This window comes from Juglans regia, chromosome 13 (genome assembly GCF_001411555.2).
Source record: "Juglans regia cultivar Chandler chromosome 13, Walnut 2.0, whole genome shotgun sequence".
NCBI classification, from domain to species: Eukaryota; Viridiplantae; Streptophyta; class Magnoliopsida; order Fagales; family Juglandaceae; genus Juglans; species Juglans regia.
Genome location: NC_049913.1, coordinates 11,389,345 through 11,408,056, shown reverse-complemented (window position 1 = coordinate 11,408,056; position 18,712 = coordinate 11,389,345). Strand labels below are relative to the sequence as shown.

Below are 18,712 nucleotides of genomic sequence, written 5' to 3'. Positions count from 1 at the left end.
TTTTATAAGTTTTTTGTGAGTACATTAATTTGGCATTGCTATATTTTTCCTAAGGTTTGGACAAGAAGTTATAGAAACTAGTACGTATTTGGAATATGTATATATATATATATATATATAGAGTACTTGGACAGCCTAGCGCGTAAGTAAGGAAACCCTAAATAAATAAATAAAAGGCGCTACGGAATTATGCGTTTGTTCTATTAATTACGCTTAGCAGCCATATTTTGCGAATCTCCTTTTCATAACATGATTACCTAACATGAAATTATAGAAAAATACTTCTTATCCTTTTCGGTGTTAATAAAAATGAATGATAAATTATCGCTAGATGAAGAATAAGGATGTCACGAGAGACTAGTAGAATTATCGTTTGGATTCGAGGATAAGTTGAGATGGATTGAGATAGTTCATGAATAGTAGAATAAAAATTAAATTATTTATTATATTTTATGTATAAATTTAAGAAAATTGTAATGATGTGATGAGATGAAATGAGATGAGATGAGTTGGGATGGATTTTTAAGAAAGAAGATGATATATTTCTTATTTTATTCTATAGCAGCAGAAATTAAGCTTGAAATTATCATTCATTTAATACTCTTAAAAAAGTTGACTACGCTTCGTTTGTAACGGATTATTTGTGACCAGAATGATTACAATAAAAATGAACATTTGTGACGGATTCATTACAACGAGAATGACTATTTACGATAAAGACGGACTCATTTTAGCAGGAAATAGTCATTTTTACAAGAACTAACTGACCACAAATATGTAGTTTTCTTGTAGCATGTTGAGATAAGATAATAAATTTGTAAATAGTAATGAAATGATTTATGAAATAGTTTGAGCATGGGCGACTCAATACAAATTAAGACCTAAGGAAAGATTTAAGTGAGTCATTCATAATTATAATACAATAAAATATAAATTATTATATGAAATATTTTCAGAATTTTCAATAAAATGAGGTTTATTTAAAATCTTTAAAGAAATCTTTTTTGAATTTATATTTAATACAACTTAAAATGAGACCTCAATGCAGATTTGGTGTCTCAATTTAGTAAGATCTTAAAAAAGTAATTTAAAAATATAGATAATTCATTGTGTTAAATATTAAATTTAGTATCACTGGGCCTTGCACACATTGGAAAATTTAAAAATTATTTAAAATTTTATTTTAAGAAATGGATTTTATTTTTTTTCAAAAAAAATTAAAAAGGGCCCTACCATTGAGCCAGTTCTTAAGTTTGAGTTAAGATATTTTATGGAATTTTGAAAAATGAGAGGGAAAAAAGTAAAATAAAAGTTTTATAAAATTAAAATTAATTTTATAGAGTTTTGAAAAATGAGAGAGCTAGGATAATTTTTTATTGTTATTTTTTTTTTTTTTGAGATTTAAAATAAATAAATTATTTTTTACTTTTGTTTGGAAGTTTAAAAAAATTATAATAATTAGAGAATGATTAAATTAAAAAGTGTTTATATTTATAATATTTAAATATTAAAATAAAATAAAATGAAATGAAATCAGACTATCTAATAACTAATTATTATTCTAATTATTATTAGAAATACTGTCCAAGTACATCGATCGGCCTTTCTAATTTTGACCAATTTAAGACCATAAGATCTTCGTAATTTATTAGTTAATTAATATTAGCGGCTGACTGAAACTTTGGGACACGACAACATGAACAGAACACCTAGAAAGAAACTTTGGTGAATCTAATCGTCAAAGCCATTTGGTGGTTTGTCCCATCATGTATGCAGATCATCAGAGCTGATAGTGATCTGGAACGTCCGGCGAAGCAAGCACGACAATTGCCGACCGTTGTCGAGAACATTAGAGCCGACAGTCCCACTCTCATGAGAAACGTGGTAAAAATGTTAGGGAGCCACCTAACTCCTAAAGGTGTATCATTATCTTTATCTTGCTACATATTAACTAATATTTTATCACGTATTCCATATTTTTTTATTTTTTTCAACATTCAGTCGTTACCTTCTGCCTCTCTCTCCCCTCAAACTCTCTCTCCGGCCTCTCTCTCTCCTTCCTCACTCCCCTCTTTCTCTCTCTTTGACTTCTCTCTCTTATAGTGACGGACCTGCATAGGGGCAGGGGGGCCATGACCCCCCAAAGTTTGAAAAAATAAATAATATATTTTAATTTTTTATAATTTAATAAGATTATATTATTTTATATTGTATTGATACCCTCTCTAAAAAATTACTTTGATTTCTTGTATAAAATTATTTTGATCTTATAAATTATTTTGATTAAAAAATAAAATAAAATAAAAAAATTATTATAATTTTAGTTTTACTCTACCCCTCTACAACAAATTTCTGGTTTCGCTACTGCTCTCTTAAGCTCTCATCGGTCTCTCTCTCTCTTAAAGCTCTCTTTCCCTTCAACCTCTCTCTTCAACCTATCTCTCACTCCTCAACCTCTCTCTACAACTTATCTCTCTTCAAGTTTTATTAAAAGAAAGAGAGGAGAAAAAAATAAAAAATAAACTCTTACACATCAGGAGTGGGGTGTGCCCCATATACCAGGGCATGCACAAATTTTTCCCTATTAAATTTCTATATTACTCTATATTTTCACAAAAAATTAAAATGCTGGGTTTCGGCATAGAATAATAGGCGTGAACAGAAAGGAAGAATGACTTCAAAATGGGATCGAAAAAAAAAATGCACTGTTTATATAATTTTTTACTGTTTATGTCAAGTTTGTACAGTTTATTGTATTGTTTATGTCAATTTTGTACTGTTCATTTTATTGTTTATGTCAATTTTATACTGTTCATTGTATTGTTTATGTCAATTTTTAGATTGTTTACTTAACTTTTTACTTATTATATCAGTTATTAATTTCAAAACATAAATGAAGGCTGAAAATGCAAAAATGAAAAGAAAACATCCTACTAGCCATTTGGATAGCCAGATGAGACTTGACGTACAACCCAGAGGAGATAGTTTGTGGATATTCAAACCGAGCCTGAGATGAGATAAGAATTTTATAAATAGTAATAAAATAGTTTGTGAATACTAATGAGATAGTTTGAATTAAAATATTATAAAATTGAATAAAAAATATTGTAAGGTTTTATAAGACTTTGTGAAAGGAGAGAAAAAAAAATTGAATAAAAATATTATAAAATTAAAATATTGTTAGAATATATATAATTTTTTAATATTATTTTTGTTTTTGGATTTAAAAAAATTAAATTATTTTTTTATTTTTTGTTTGCAAGTTTGGAAAAGTTGCAATGATTAGTTTGAAGGTATTTTATATTTGAGTGATGTTTGGGACGGAGACCAGATCATAAGATGAGAATTTTGAGATAAAATTTTTGAGTAATACTACGTACAGTCCTCATTTTAGAAAATGAAATACAAGTTTATGTAATTTTATTTTAAAATTTTTAAAAATTACAAAAATAGTCTTCCTAAAATAATATATTTTTCATTTAATAAAGAGTCTATATATACTATCTCCACACGAGGATTGTAAATAAAATTTCTCAAAATTCTTTAATGATCGAATTCCTGTCAAGGGTACAAATTGTAAAACAAATTTAATTAAAACCTCGGCGGGTTACGTCGTACACGAAAATGATTATTGCTAATAGTAACACACTTGTTAAAAATTAAACGTATTATTCATCATTTTTTAATCATCGTCTTCTTATATAATATTCAATAAAAAATTATTTAAGATAAAAGAATGATGAACAGTATTTATAGATAGAAAGTTAGTTTTAAGAATTAAATCCAAATATCATATTTTTATAAGTAATGAACTAAATTCAAATCTAAATTATATTCATGATAAATAAATAAATGACTTAACGATATTTACGTACGAACCTCCATAATCATCGTTCTTTGTATTGTACCATGTTTGTCCATCGAATAATAATAATAATAATAAATAAATAGCTTTTAAAAGCAATAAGCTTTTGTATAAGAATTATTCTTTGCATCAGCCTATTGTGCGCATCAACCCTAACACACTGACGTGTGGACCAGGTTCACTAACCAGTGAACCATTTTTCCCGATTTTTGGTTTCGCATTCAACAGATGATGAATTCGACCCCCAAATTCGAATTCCACGTTCCCCCTCCCGTACTACGTGGGGCCAAACTAAGGGAACACCAACAATCCCTACTTCAGTTTGTCGTCCCATAGGCAAAAGCATGCCGATGCAGTAAGGGTTGCTTTGGATATAAGAAATCTCAATTTATTTTATTTAATTATTATAATTTTTTAAAAATTTTTATATAAAATTTTTTAAATTCCATAATAAAAATAAAATTTTATTCAACTTTTAATTTTTATTTTATTTATTTTAACTCACTGTCCAAATATTTCCTAACTATAACACTAATTTAAAATACCAAAATAATGTATATATGTAAATGTTATACCAATTAGTCTTTGGGACAATCGATGTTCCAATAAGTGGCAATATTTGTCGCGGCGTTCGTCCCCGTCGGTTCCAAGTCACAATATAGTTACAGTATAAAAACTTATGATTCTCTATTAGTCACGATATCAATGTAAAAAAAAAAAAAAAAAAATAGATAGGCTGAAAATCTTTATCCAACACTCTTCATATTGTCAAGGTATTTTGGGTCAAATGGTATATGATCTGATCTCCAAATGCAAGAACGATTCCTCCACTTCTGTATTAAAAAAAAAAAGGCTCTCCACATTTTAAAAAAGAAAAATGCTTCGGGCAGTGTCTCCTACAAGAGTTTATTATCGGAGACCAATGAAGACATGCCACGTAAGGAGTTGATGAAGACTATGGCCTCTCAGCACTGGAGGGAATCCTTTGTGCATTCCCCCACCCCCTCTCTCTCTACTCGCTCTCTCACTCCCGAACCTTCCATCTGCAGAAATCCCTCTCTCTCTCACTCTCTCCTTCCCTCTCTTTTTCTCTGTAATCACCAACTTTCAGGCCATGGCCGGCTTTTAGAACATTACCAACTTTTTAAATTAAGTCACAAATATCCAATCAGTAGCAACATCAGTCGATGCAAACACAAACAGCAGCAGCAACTTCCACAATTGAAACAGTAGTCGCAGTTATGGACTTTCGCAACTCCAACATCGATCAGCATTGAAAACTCTCGCAGTTTGTAACCACCAAAAATGCTTGTAAGGGGCTTAACTTGTGAGTTAAATTAAAGCATCATTGATTCTTCTGGTTTTACATAGCAGACCAAAGAAGACCATGGGGTCCAACTTTTTAAACAAATTTATTTGTTTAAGAGTTGAAGAAAATGAAAAACTCTCTTTGTTACTTTGGAGGAGCTTCAAAGTTTGGGGTACAATGTGTTACTGCAGAGGAAAACATTAGTGGAATTAACCAAGGTGATGGAGGAACTCCAACTGTACAAAATGTGGATTCGGCAATTGAAGAGCAAGGTCGAGTCTCATAGAATGGAAAAGTGCAAGCTGGAGAGTGTGATTTTGAGTCAATCACGAACGTAAACGTGATGTCGGGCTAAGGATTTCAATTTTGATCTTGGACAGTGAGAGTAGACCATTTTACTTTCAGATTTCGGGTTAGGATTTTCATGAAGGAGACGTAAGGAGAGAGAGAGATGGGGGAATTTTTGCAAATGGAAGATTTGGGAGAGAGAGAGAGAGCAAAGAGAGGGGTTGGGGGACCGGGGGTTGGGGGTATGCACAAAGATCACCTACAGCGCATAGAGGCCAGCGTTCCCTTACATGGTCCTCATTAGTTTCCGATAATAAGCTATTATAGGACACCGGTTATAAGCTATTCTCTTTAAAAAAAAAAAAAAAAAGCTCACAATCAAGAAATAATCAATTTTTACGAATAGTTGGTAACGATGACCAAAGGTAATATTCTAATACTTTTTTTTATTATTATGAGTTGGGTTTTATAATATTTATTAAATATTTAGTTTAATTTTTTTAAGAAGCCACAGAAAAAAAATAATAAATACCTTGAGACTATGCGTTGATCACTTTCTCTTCGTTAGATTGAATTTCCAATACTAATTGTTGGTATTTTTTAATAGATAGAATTTTTTGTAACGTATTCTTTGTTAATGTCTTGTTATGGTGGATTTTTTAAATTTATTTAACCATTAAGACTGGGAGTTGCATTGGATTAATTGTTGGCCATTGAGTGTTTTTTAAGGACGTTGATGATTTTTTTTTAAGGGTTTATGTAAGGGAAAATTCTTATTGCAATCACACATGAATCCTAATAGATGTGGACTGCTTTGCAGGCCTAAGATGAAAAACCTCGTTTCATCTGTCTCAGAGCAGCCAAGGAGTGAAAACTTGCTTCCTTTCTCAGATGCCCACGCCCTCGCCCCATCACTCCATCGCCATCGTCATTGACGTCGCCATCGCCTACGCTAGGGGTGGGCAGCGGGTGCCAGCCACCCGCTGCACTGCCCAGTTTGTCCCTCCCGCTTGGGTGGGGCGGGAGATCCACTCTGCACAGAAGGGGGGGGAGTTGAGGGGGGACGGAGGGGGCAGCCCCACCTGCATAAAGGCCGAACCGCCCCACCTAAAACTCTCTCAATCTCTCTTGTCTCAATCTCTTCTTAATCTCTCTCATCCTGAACTCTCTCGATCTCATTTGCCATGAAAGTAACAGATGCCAATAGAGATGACTCGATTGGGTTTGTTGTAACAAACGTCGCAAAGAGGAATCAATTTCATTTTTCATGAATGTAACAGATGTCGAGGTAGATGAATCTCTCTTGATCTGGATTTGTTCATTGTTGTAAGAGACACGGGGGGTGGACGGATGGAGGTCCACCCCCGCACCCCGTGCAAAGGACAGGGTACCCCGCCCCCACATGGACTGAGGTGGATTATGGGTAGCACCCCTAACGTCAACTGCCAAATGATATTTATAATTATGGAGTACACAAGTGCTGTGCTTGCAATCCTTTGAAAAAAGTATATAAATATAATACCTATATAATACTAATAATTATTATTATTATTATTATTATTTAATAGTAGACCTCACTCTTTTGAAAATAATTACGCAGCGTTTACACACTCTATAACTGTATATAGCATTACTCCTATCTTTATTGCCATTTGGTTTGTATAAAATGTATATGGCATTAATTTTGGACTTAGTTCCATAACCGAAAGCCTTTCAAAGTTCAGATTTTAATAACCTTATAATTCCAAGGTGAATTTGGGTGCATGTAGAAGGCTTTAAGAGTAGTTAACTCAAACCTTCACTTGGCAGGAAGGAGAAAACTTTCACCTCACACTTGAGAGAAAGACGTTATGTCTTTAAGATTTTTTGCATTGGATTTGGCCATTGAGTGTCTTTTAAGGTTGATAATTGGTGCTAGGTACAGTCCTATAAGGAGGCTCTGTGTACTCCATCGTTTGTCTTTTAGTCCACATCAATATATCTCAAATGACCAAAATGCCCAGAAATCATATACGGGGAAGGAAGCCATTCGATTTTCCTAGAACGATTTTATTTTGCCGCTCACCCAACCCATGTGACCTATTGTGCTCTGTTCCATTCAAAATTCGGTGTTGTCCTCAGCTCTTCCACCACCACCACCACCATTGTTAACGTAGACCCAACCCAGCTCAGCCCAGCCCAGCCCACGCGAGGTTCCTTTCAATGGGAATATTGTTCGAGTTCCAGCGTCGTGGTCAGCTCCTCCATAAGAGAACTTCAACTTCTAGCTAGGCTTTCCACCCAATCCTCTTGATCTTCATAGTCAGTTGAAGCAATAGGATCAGCAAACACATACACTTCATCAACGTAAACACAATCTTTACTCTGAAGTGAGAGCAGACAAAGTGATAAGCAAGGACTTGCATCAATAATCTCTGTTGTAGCCTCATAAAACTTCTGTAAATTCTTAAGGTTAAGGGGGGCATGGAAGATCATGGAAGAAAAACCAAAAGCAAATAAGGAAAAAACTATAAGACGTCAGGATAGCTGAAATAATTTGGATATTCCTTATTCTGAGCATTAAATCGTAGCATCCCCAACTAGATTTGGAGAAGTAAGCCTAACACATGAAGGTAAATTGCTTAAACCTCCCCTAGAGTTTTCACATGCATGTACCTCCCTTGTATTTTATAAAATTACACTCCCATCCATGATAAAAGACGCCATAAATAGAAAATGGAGACTGGTGATTATCCTTCATTATTTTTGATAAAATAGAGATTTACTTCATTAAAAATTAAAAAGGTTAGAATTTAAAACCTTCATGTTGTTCATCCTCCTCCCCCTTCTTCTTTTCTAACCTTAACATCAGGTCGTAGAAAAATGTGAACAAAGTTATTGGCTACCAAGTCGCACAAGCCGTCCCTCCCAACCAACAAGCATTAATCTTCCAAAATCATTAACAATAAAAAGAGAATGTGAAAGTGCATTTTTTGCTACCAAAAAGAATGGGTGTCAAGAAAATAAACAATAAAAAGTAAAAGAACAACCGTCAAAGATTTAGATATTCAACAAGTCAAAAAGAGAAAGGAAAGGGACGACCTCTTACAGATTTTCTTCACAGCACAGAGGAAGGGATAAAGGTGGATCTTCAGCATAGAGGGAGGGGACGACGCACGAAGGGGACTCGGTTAGGGCTCAAACAGGGCTCAATACCGGAATAATACGAAGGTCAAGAGGAAGGAACGAAGGGAACAACCACCATCGGCGAGTACGAATGCGTCGTCCTCAAGAGGAAGGGGGAGTCGAATCTTGGGAGGAAAGGGGATTTTAGTTGCTCAAGAGGAATGGAAAGGGGAGGAAGAAATCAGTTTTTGTTTCTGCCATAGTGAGACGATGTCGTATTTCTCTTAAATCAAACGGTCCATTTCATCCACTCTGGGGCTTGCACTTGCAGACCACTATTTAATAAGAATTTCTCTTTTTTTTTTTAAGGTTTATGATAGATAATGTTGGTGATCAATGAGTAACTGCTCTTAACTTCTTACTTTGCACCCAACAGACTCTTTCAAACTCCAAGTAGTTTTAGGTTTTTTTTTTATTGCCTTTTATATTTACGTCGGCTGCCAAATGATATTTGCAGTCGTAGAGTGCGCAAGCTCCATGTAATCATTTGAAAAAAGTAAGTAAATACGAGACCTACATAAAAAATTAATTATTTAATAGTAAACCTCACTATTTTTCAAAATAATTATGCGACGCTTACAAACTATACGTAGCATTACTCTTATCTTTATTGCCATTTGATTTGTATAAAACCTATATGCATGGCATTAATTTTGGACTAGGTTCCATGACCGAAAGCCTTTCAACATTCAGATTTTAATAACCTTATAATTCCAATGTGAATTTGGCTGCATGTAGAAGGCTTCAAGCCGTTTTAGGATCGAGAAATTTTACGCATCAGCTACTATTCACTTTCACAATCCAAATTTATAGTTTTTTTCATAAAGTGTGGAGTGTGGAATAGTGAATAGTGACTAATGCAAAGTCATATGACTCCGATGTGACATTCTACCCATAAAAGTAGGCATTCTACCCATTAAACTTGAAGTGTTATGTTTATGGAACGATAATTCTTTTAAAAGCAATGTTTCATTATGAACGTTATAATTTTTAAATTTCATTTTTTTTTTCTTACATATAAAGATATAAACTGATTCAAGTCTCCACCCAAAGACATTATTTCAACCTTTATATTGTTTTGTCAAATAAACCGTCCTATAAACCATTTTGAATTTTTTCAGTATAAAACTCGGTCTCTCTCTAAATATTTCTTCCTCATACATAACATACGCGACAATCAACGCATTGTACGGGTTATAGGCCCCCATATATAGAGAGTATGTCGTTCCGTGCCATAGTTATGAAGTGCGTTCGAAATGCTTTGGGCCAAAATGAAGGAAAGACAGATTTCTTTTATTTTTTTATTTTGAATAGGCATTAGACGTGGGCGACGATGGCCTTCCTACTCAGAATTGTATGGAGGATACACTTAAAAAAAGCCCATGATATAAGTGGAGGATGATGAGTCTCTGGATCCACAGCAATTTTATGGAGCTTTTTTTGGATATTGTTTGCAGGCCTTCTTAATAGCTTACATCATCTTCTTAATTCGGACTTTGGCAATAGCAATCTTTTATTCGTGCTAGTTTAGAACCTAATATGGTTCATTGTTGGGCCAATGAGAATCCGACACGTGATATTTTCGTGCAAAATTGGGAAATGAAAAAAGGAGCCGCCAAAGACTACTTGCACCAAAGTAAGAACAAGCTTTGCAAACGAAATACATGATGCTAGACATTAAAGTTAGGCCAACCAAATGGAGATGCAGGAGGGCAAGTTAAACTACACTTTTGCTAGTGTTCTTAGTGTTATTACAAAGAGAAATGATACTTGCAGTTTTGAGTGTGCAAGTGTCGTGCAGTCGCTTTGAAAAAAGTGAATAAATATGAGACCCACATGAAAAGAAATTCATTTTTAATAGTGGATCTCACTCTTTTTCAAAACGACTGCACGGCATTTGAGCATTCCACGACTGTATGTAACATTACTCTATTACGAATAGAAGCATAACAAGGAGATGCTAACCCAGATCGAGTAACTATCTGTACATGGGAGAATAAGACAGACCAAAAGATAATTGCCAAGAATTTACCATACTCGGCCTCTTAATTTCTCATGAGTAGGCAATTCTGTATAGCTTTTGAAAGGGGTTTGATGTTTAGAATCATAACAAATCTGAATAACAAACTGACTCTGTGGAATCAACATCAATCGGAGCTCGCTCGATCATGTTTGCTAAAACTAGTCATTCAAAGAATTTTCTTTCAAGGGGTTCCTTTTCTTTTGTGATTTGCTTTGAGACCTGAAATAGATCATTTTTTGGTTCATGCAATTGGAAATACAATGAGATACTTCTAAATTTAAATGGATAATAACACACACATATATGTGTGTGTCATATACCTTTCTTATAATTGAATCCTGTCCATCTTCTAAAGCTTCTAATATCACTCCCTTCAGAAACTGCCATTCCAATACCAGTTCTTCCCCCATTTCCAGCACCTTTATAATACAACCTCCACCCGTCGGAGTCCCGGTCCATTTGAACCAGGCATGGGGATCCTACTCCTTCATTATCCCATCCATCTTTGGCCGATGGCGCCAGAGCGGCCTCATCATGAAACCTCCTCCAATTCTTCAAACCATCTGAAGACACAGCCAACCCTATACTCCTCCTACCATCAGCAGCAATGCCTTCATATGCCATCACATAATTCCCATCTTTCTGGTTTCTCACTGCACGCGCATTCATAACCCCAAACTCATCGAAACAACCACGTCCTCCTCCTCCCATTATCTTCCCCAACTTCACCCACCTAATCCCATCCCTTGATCTCGCAATTCCAATACCAAATTCCCCATTTTCTGCATCAAATGAATGGTAATACATTCTAAGATCACCACTGACATGAAACACAACCTGCGGGGAGGCAATAAACGATGAATCCCACTCTCTTTCAGAACCCACATCAAACAAAGCTCCGCTATGATGCTCAGCTTCAATTCTAGCCCAGTGCCTCCCATCCTGACTAATTGCTAAACCGGGCAAAGACTTTGAAATCTTCCCAACTCCACCATTTTCACCGTTCACCTCATCAATGCAAAATCTTTCCGGGTTTTCCAAACTGAATTTCAAAGAATCCTCAGAAATCTCTGCCTTCTCAGAACTGCATCCAGTGTAGTAAAGCCAGTAAACAGCACTGGCAGCTCTAACCTTTGCACTGGACATGACCACCACCTCACAAGGCCTAATACTCTCAGTATCAAATGCCCACCAATCTGTACTACAATTCATCGCCAAACCGGCTTCCCCGCTCGGTCTAGTAGGTCCTCCGCCTCTCTCCCAGTGAATTCCATTTCTTGAAACTGCTAAGCCTATTGCCTCCGAACCTGGGTTTCCTTTAGACCTTCCATGGTACCACATGTACCACCTCTCTTCCTCATCACTAAGGAACCTTTTCACAACAGGTGATCCAATTTCTGCACCGTCCCACGAGTTTGTGGGGCCCAAACCAAACACCAACCCACTAGAAGAAGAAGACGACGATGTTGATAGAGAAGAAGAAAGAGCTTCATTTGAAACAGGGGCTGAGGATTTCGAGGTTTTCGGATTTGAATTGGGTTCAAAGGCCGAGTTTTGATCAATTTCATTGTCAGTGTTGGTGTCGGGTTTTGTGGAGCAGCGAGTGAGATAGGGAACACTGTTCCTGAGGTTAGAGCTTGTGGCATAAAGGGTGAGCATGCTGGGTTTGGTTGAAAGCCATGGAGGGGTTAAGGTAGTTGGGCTAGTGATTTTTGGGATGGTAGAAATTGAGAGCGAGTTAACGGTTTTAATCGATGAAGCTCCAACTGACGCTGCATCCATGGCGATGGTGGAGCTCAATGGGAGTGGATTGGGAGATGTATGGATGGTTTAAGGACCCAATAAAATGGTGACACCTTTGCAAATCGAATGGCCTTGAAAGAGATAAGAGACAAGATCGAATGGGAGAGCGCCTTTGGGGAAAACAAAAAAGAACACGAAGTTGATCAGAGGTTTCTATTCTACCCTCGTCATTATCGAACTGTTTTATATCATAGAACTAAGTTTTGAGCTGTTGGTCGGTTCGAAAGCAGAGGTATTGCAAATTGGCAAACTTCCCATGGAAAATATAAAGTGATAAATTTGGAGCTGGCAGCGACCGTTTCCTAGAAAGATAACAGATTTCGAGGCACTCATAGTAAACATACTAAACAAGGTTGCGTGCTGTTGAATCAAACATAACTCATCTTAAATTAATTATTGATAAGATTTATTAATTTTTTAAATTTTTATTAAAAAATTATGCATGTTTAGTTAAACAAATTCGTTTAAATAATAAGGTAAGATGATTTTAGATGAGTTAAATAAAATATTATTATAATAATATTTTTTAATATTATTATTATTTTAAAATTTAAAAAAATTAAATTGTTTATTATATTTTATATGAGAATTTGGAAAAGTTATAATGATGAGATGAAATGAAATGAGATGAGATGAGATAAATTGAAATGATTTTTGTATCCAAAGAGCCCAAATCTTTTCATCTCATCTCATCTCATATAGTCATTATAACTTTTTTAAATTTTCACACAAAATATAATAAAAAAATTCAACTTTTTCAAATCCTAAAATAAAAATAATATTCTAATTATATTTTATTCAACTTTTAACTTTCATCTCATTTTATCTGTGTAACCAAATGAGAATTCATCTCAACTTATTTCATACATGTCAATCCAAAAAATTAAACCCATCTCAACTTAAAAAAGTTACATTTATCTCAATGAGATCCACAAAATAAAAAGTCTTCTTGCAAGCGATTTCGCTTACCAAATTGCGCATCGATGTTAAATGTAAGGAATTCTTCTCTCAAAAATTTTTTTCTTTTATTTCCTTTTTCAATAAAAAAAATTATGTGAGTGTTGGTACGTGATTTGGTGCGCCAAACTGCTTGTACTTAGCAAGCCTATATTATTATGAAATTTGCTACACAACCTCCACCACACTCCACACTCCACACTTTTTTAAATTTTTTAAATTTTTAATATTTTTTTAAAAATTTTTTTTGAGTTTATTTTTTTTTAATTATTTCAAATTTTTTATTCATTATTCATATAATAAATATTTAATAAAAGAAAAAAATAATAAAAATTAAAAATAATGTGGAGTGTGGAGGTTGTGTGAATAGTAAGAGGTTGAGTAGATTTTTTGTATTATTATTTATAATTCAACTTAATTCATCTAAACGTTCAAATGTAACCTACCAAATTTGGAACGATTAGAATTAGTTCATGGCCAGATATTCTTACACCAAATGAAAAAAATTCAAGAAAAGAAATTTAAGCGTTTTGTTAGATTTTGCTGAACTCCAAAGAGCATACCTCTTTTTTTTTTATTGTTGATGGATGGGGTTACTATATTTTGAGAGTAGCTTGGGAATATAATTTTGGATTGGAAAATGGGCGATCTCTTGAATCAAAAGTGAGTGCTAGTGATATTAGGGGCCTCATTTTGTTTGATATGCCTCCATCTTTTATAAACAAGTACAGTGAAAGTGTCATCCTTTACTTTTTCTCTCCTCCTTCTAGGGCTCTCGTACTTTGGACAGCATCCTTTCTTCTCTAGAGAGTCATCTTTTTCATTGATAATTGTTCTTTTGTGCTTAAAATATACAGAAAAATGAGGAAAGAAAAGAGTTGTATTCTTTAACCGTAGGTTGGTATGAGGATCAACTCTCTCTCTCTCTCTCTCTCTTTTATATTTTTAAATAAAAAAATTATTCGGCCATTTTTGCATTAAATTAAAAAAATATAAGAAGAAGAAGAGGAGAAGATGGGACTCACTCAACAAAAACTATTACACTAAACCCAGTGTAAAAACATAAAATTAGATTAGATAAATTCAATCCAAACCTGTTTAATTATAATAATATTTTATTTAACTTTTAATTTTCATCTAAAATTATCTGATCTCTTCTCACTATCCAAACTACAGATAAAGAGAAGTCACTAAACCTAGTTGTTTTGATATTGTCAAAGAGATATCCAATACCTCTTCCTCTTAATCTTTAGTTATGAAAAGTAAATACATAGATAGATAATTGGGATTGATTAACTCAAGTCAATGAAAGCACAAGGAAGCCACTTTTGGGGGGTGCTAGCGCTGCGCATGGGCACCAAGAAGGTAGGTAGATATGAAAGATCCAACGGCAGGGAGTTCAGTCATACAACACATAATGACATTTGGCCAGAGGCATGGATATGCAGTGATATGTGAATCTCACACGTCCATCTTTTGAGCAATGTTTCAAGGTAAGTCTTGATGAAGATCGGCGGTCAATAAACATGATAGAAAGGACGACAGCGTGATGTTTTGGGGACCACTGAACTTCCAATCTAGAGGAAAGCAGTTCTGCTAGAGAGCATGCGAAATCGGGAGATAATGGCGAATTAAAAAAAAAATTAAAAGCAGAAAAACAAAAAGTAAAAATTAAAAGCAAAGGGGGTCATGCTACAGGCATCCGGCTCGGAGCTTCTGCTGAGATGTAATATTATTTTATGTGTTTTTTTAAGTTATTTTTTATATAAAAAATTTTAATATTTTAAAAAAATAAAATAAATTTAGAATATCATTAAAAAAATACTTTCTTACTCTCCAAAGATAGATGCCTCCAACCAGCAGCGATGAAACACATCGTTTCATTAAGATGATGTGACAATTACCCACCGGTTCACAGGCCGGTTGTATTTAATATTTTTTTTTTATAAATAGAATAATGCTACATACAGTCGTGGAGTACATAAATATAACTATCATTTCTCTCGTAAAAGTAACACAATCGATCTAGAACCACCCAACCCCATGATTGAAGCACCAACAAAAGGAGACTCCTTTCACAATTCTCGCCCGATAATCCACATTACAATCGGAATTCAGACACATCTGAAGAACCTTCTGACCGTCGCAAAAACCATGAATTTCCAAAGAATCTACCACTTGTCCTAAAAACATATGGTAATCAAAACGTTTAATTAGATGTTAAAAGAAATAGTGCTAAATCCACCAAAATCACATATAATACATATTTTCTCTAAGCTTTAATCAATAACAGAATTTATAGTTTTTGCTGACCCAATAAAAAAACATATGCTTAAGATGTAAGAAAGAAAAAAAAAAATCCTTTTTAAAGTACTTGGTCTGATAAACTCATCTCATATTTGACCAAAACCCCAAGGCCAATATATGAGCACTCTAATAGTTGATTGGCCATAATTATTGCTGGGGAAAAAAAATAACCAAGCATCTAGAAGGAAAACATGGCACTCTGCTCTCCTGCCACTAAAACGTTAATAGCCACCTCCTCTGAATCTGTCCTGCATCTCAGCTGCCCTGTCCTCTTTCAACTTCTGCACAATTTCAAGTATCTTGGGGTTGAAGAAACGATCATGAACATACTTCCTCTCCCCAGCTTGAATCTCTTTGATAGCACTAGGATACGGGTTAGGAGGAGGTTTCTTCCCTTGAGCTCGTGCAATCTGCTTTAAGCGAGCATACGCCTTCTTCTTTTCTTTTTTCTCCACCCGGTATTCCATCTAGACATCAAGAAACAGCTGTTAAATTAAGCAAGGGTGGGGTTGGGGGTGTGGAACGGAGAGCGCACATTTAGGAAAAGAGCTAAATCCAAGAGTCTACAATACACACATCAGCTACAGCCATTGCTTCTTCCTCACTAACTCCCTGCTCCTTCAGGTCAAGCACCCGCAAACCAAATAAACGAGCCGGAGGTGGATTATAACCACACAACCTGTAGAAACAGGAAGTCTTAATGAATTAATGTTTGAATCATCGTCATTTGAATCCAGAGAACTAATTCCCTATTTCTGAAATGATCATGATAAGACACTAAACCTAACTTCAAGTAAATTGTACAGTTGAAAAGTCCATGACCTGAAATTGAGGGTTTTATGCATATTATTTGATAGTCAGGAGTTTAATATCAGATATAGACCCACATATCACTAAGATTGATTATGAAAATTAAACAATTCTCCCCTTCAAAAAGATGGAAATCAGTTTAAAGAACATACGATAGAAAAAAACAAAAATACTAGAAAAACTATTTGATAGCCACCAACGATCGGGAAACAAGAAAGGACAATTTGAACATCATCCTAGAGCACAAGCAAACCTTAAGTATGGCAAGTAACTTATTTCTTAATAGTTGACTCAAAGTATTTCCGATACATTCAGTTCCTAACTGACATGTCTGAGTTCAACTCAAAAAATAAAGATCAACAGGCCCCATCCTGAAAAACATTTCTGTTCATTTCATTTAACTAATTTTCTTTCCCATTCAGCTCCTAATCACTCCTAGGCATCCAAAGCAGGCCAAAAAAGTAGTAAAAATCGTTTCATCAAAAGTTTTAGTAAACAATGAATTTAAAAGAGTTTGCATTGTTAAAATCAAGCAACTAGTCTACTTATGTGTTTGCAAGAATATGCAGGTGTGCACACATGCCACCACAAAACCCTTGTAAATTGAGGTCAGTAACATTAAGAATTGAATCCAAGCACACAGATAGCGAATTCAACCTGTATTACAATATTAGCAAAAATTCAAGGTTGCCAACAAAAGAAAGTAGCATGCACTTAAAATATACATAAAAAAAAACGATAGTTTTGTTGCCATCTCTTTTCACAGTTTAAAATTTTCTTGATGAACATACTGCTGTCGCCTTAGGAAACCCAAGCTCATAGTATGCAACGTATGTTTACAAGCACATTATAATTACTGAACTGAAAAGTAGATACCAAACATTGCAGAGAGACTTAGATATAGAAATAAAGCAATACTTGATAGCATCTTCATGTTTCGAGTCCGGATGTTTCTGAAAGAACTTTTTTATATAAACATCCTCAGGTAGACTGATCCTTTTAACTTTCCCATCAGCACGAGGAAACATTGCAGGTGGTGTACTGCACATAAATTAGCAACATTCTCAAAATTTATGAACGGCAGCTTAAGGAAGATATGACTAATTTTTATAGAGGTATTTTCCTTTGATAAGTAAAGAACGTTCAAATTATGGATCAGTAAACAGATTCTTAACATGGGCATCAATGGCATCAAAAACTTAATTTTGATAAAGAAGCCATCACATTAAGAATTCGTGAACTCAAAAACAAAAGAATAAGAAAAACCTATATTTATCATCACATTAATGAAATTGAAATACGATGCCATACTCCAGGAACTAAAGTCTTAATTTGATATACGTATATAAGCAAGACTGAAATACAATTTTGGTCCTTGAAATTTAGCTTTAGATGGAGTTTCATTTTTAAATTTTAAAAAGCAATTGAACAGTTTAGAAGATAGCAATGCCATCATCACTTCTATTAGTCATGAATCACATTTGAGTGATGGAAGGTTGATGAAGCACAACTACAAAAAATTGGTGGATGGAAGGATAAAATTGTTCCCAGCGACGCAATTCAAACTTTGTAAATTTCAGGAATGAACATCCGAAATAGGTCAAACCACAAAACTTGACTGTAAACAGAATACCTTCAGGACAAGTAGTCTTCTATTATATCATTCACCAATGTGTTCTTTAGTAATTAAAAATCTAAATCGGCACAGAAATACCCAAACAAACATCTTGACAACCTTCAACAATCAATTTAGCGAGTGAAGAAATGAAAAGGCACAAATCTGAATTTGGATTGGTCAGATTTGAAACCGTAACGAGCCAATGGGTTCAGAAATTAAGAAACTTTAACGTACGAAGCCCAGGGAGCTCAGAAGCTCCTTGCTATTCTTTCCAATCCTACCATTTTTGTATCATAGAACCACAGAATAATATAAAATAAAACCTACCTTGAAAACCACATAAACATAAAACCTAAAACTCACTGAATTCAACCATATGAATTAGAACTAGACGTGAACGACTTTCAAAGTCACATAGAGAGAGAGAGAGAGAGAGAGAGAGAGAGAGAGAGAGAGAGAGAGAGAGAGAGAGAGGAGGGGGGACGAACTGTTCCATGGCTTTGAGCCAGACGGGCTCAGCCCTGGCCAGGCCCTTTACCAGCTTTCTGGTTCGAGTAAGCAAATCCC

The 18,712-nt window shown here is 34.6% G+C and overlaps 2 protein-coding genes across 2 annotated transcripts in view; both read right to left on the bottom strand.

Moving 5' to 3' along the window:
- Nucleotides 1-10,524: 10,524 nt before the first annotated feature.
- Nucleotides 10,525-12,642, bottom strand: LOC108992921. Its single transcript, XM_018967640.2, has 2 exons — nucleotides 10,971-12,642; nucleotides 10,525-10,869 (listed from the first exon to the last, which is right to left on the bottom strand). The coding sequence occupies exons 1-2, from the start codon at nucleotides 12,430-12,432 to the stop codon at nucleotides 10,832-10,834; spliced, it is 1,500 nt and encodes a 499-aa protein (XP_018823185.1). The 5' UTR covers nucleotides 12,433-12,642; the 3' UTR covers nucleotides 10,525-10,831.
- A 2,967-nt stretch (nucleotides 12,643-15,609) lies between these two features.
- LOC108992923 overlaps nucleotides 15,610-18,712 on the bottom strand; it is a 15,826-nt gene continuing 12,723 nt past the window's right edge. The window contains exons 2-5 of the mRNA XM_035684485.1: nucleotides 18,634-18,683; nucleotides 17,446-17,568; nucleotides 16,294-16,396; nucleotides 15,610-16,184 (exon numbers count right to left, since the gene is read on the bottom strand). Coding sequence (XP_035540378.1) covers nucleotides 15,939-16,184; nucleotides 16,294-16,396; nucleotides 17,446-17,568; nucleotides 18,634-18,683 — 522 coding nt within the window. The 3' untranslated portion in view covers nucleotides 15,610-15,938. The remainder of the gene's footprint in view (nucleotides 16,185-16,293; nucleotides 16,397-17,445; nucleotides 17,569-18,633; nucleotides 18,684-18,712) is intronic.

Excerpts from the sequence above, each read along its gene's own strand:
- LOC108992921 (XM_018967640.2), bottom strand. The coding sequence starts at position 12,432 with ATGGATGCAGCGTCAGTTGGAGCTTCATCGATTAAAACCGTTAACTCG. Across the intron at positions 10,870-10,970 it reads AGGATTCAATTATAAGAAAG|GTCTCAAAGCAAATCACAAA; the intron begins GTATATGACACA and ends GATCTATTTCAG.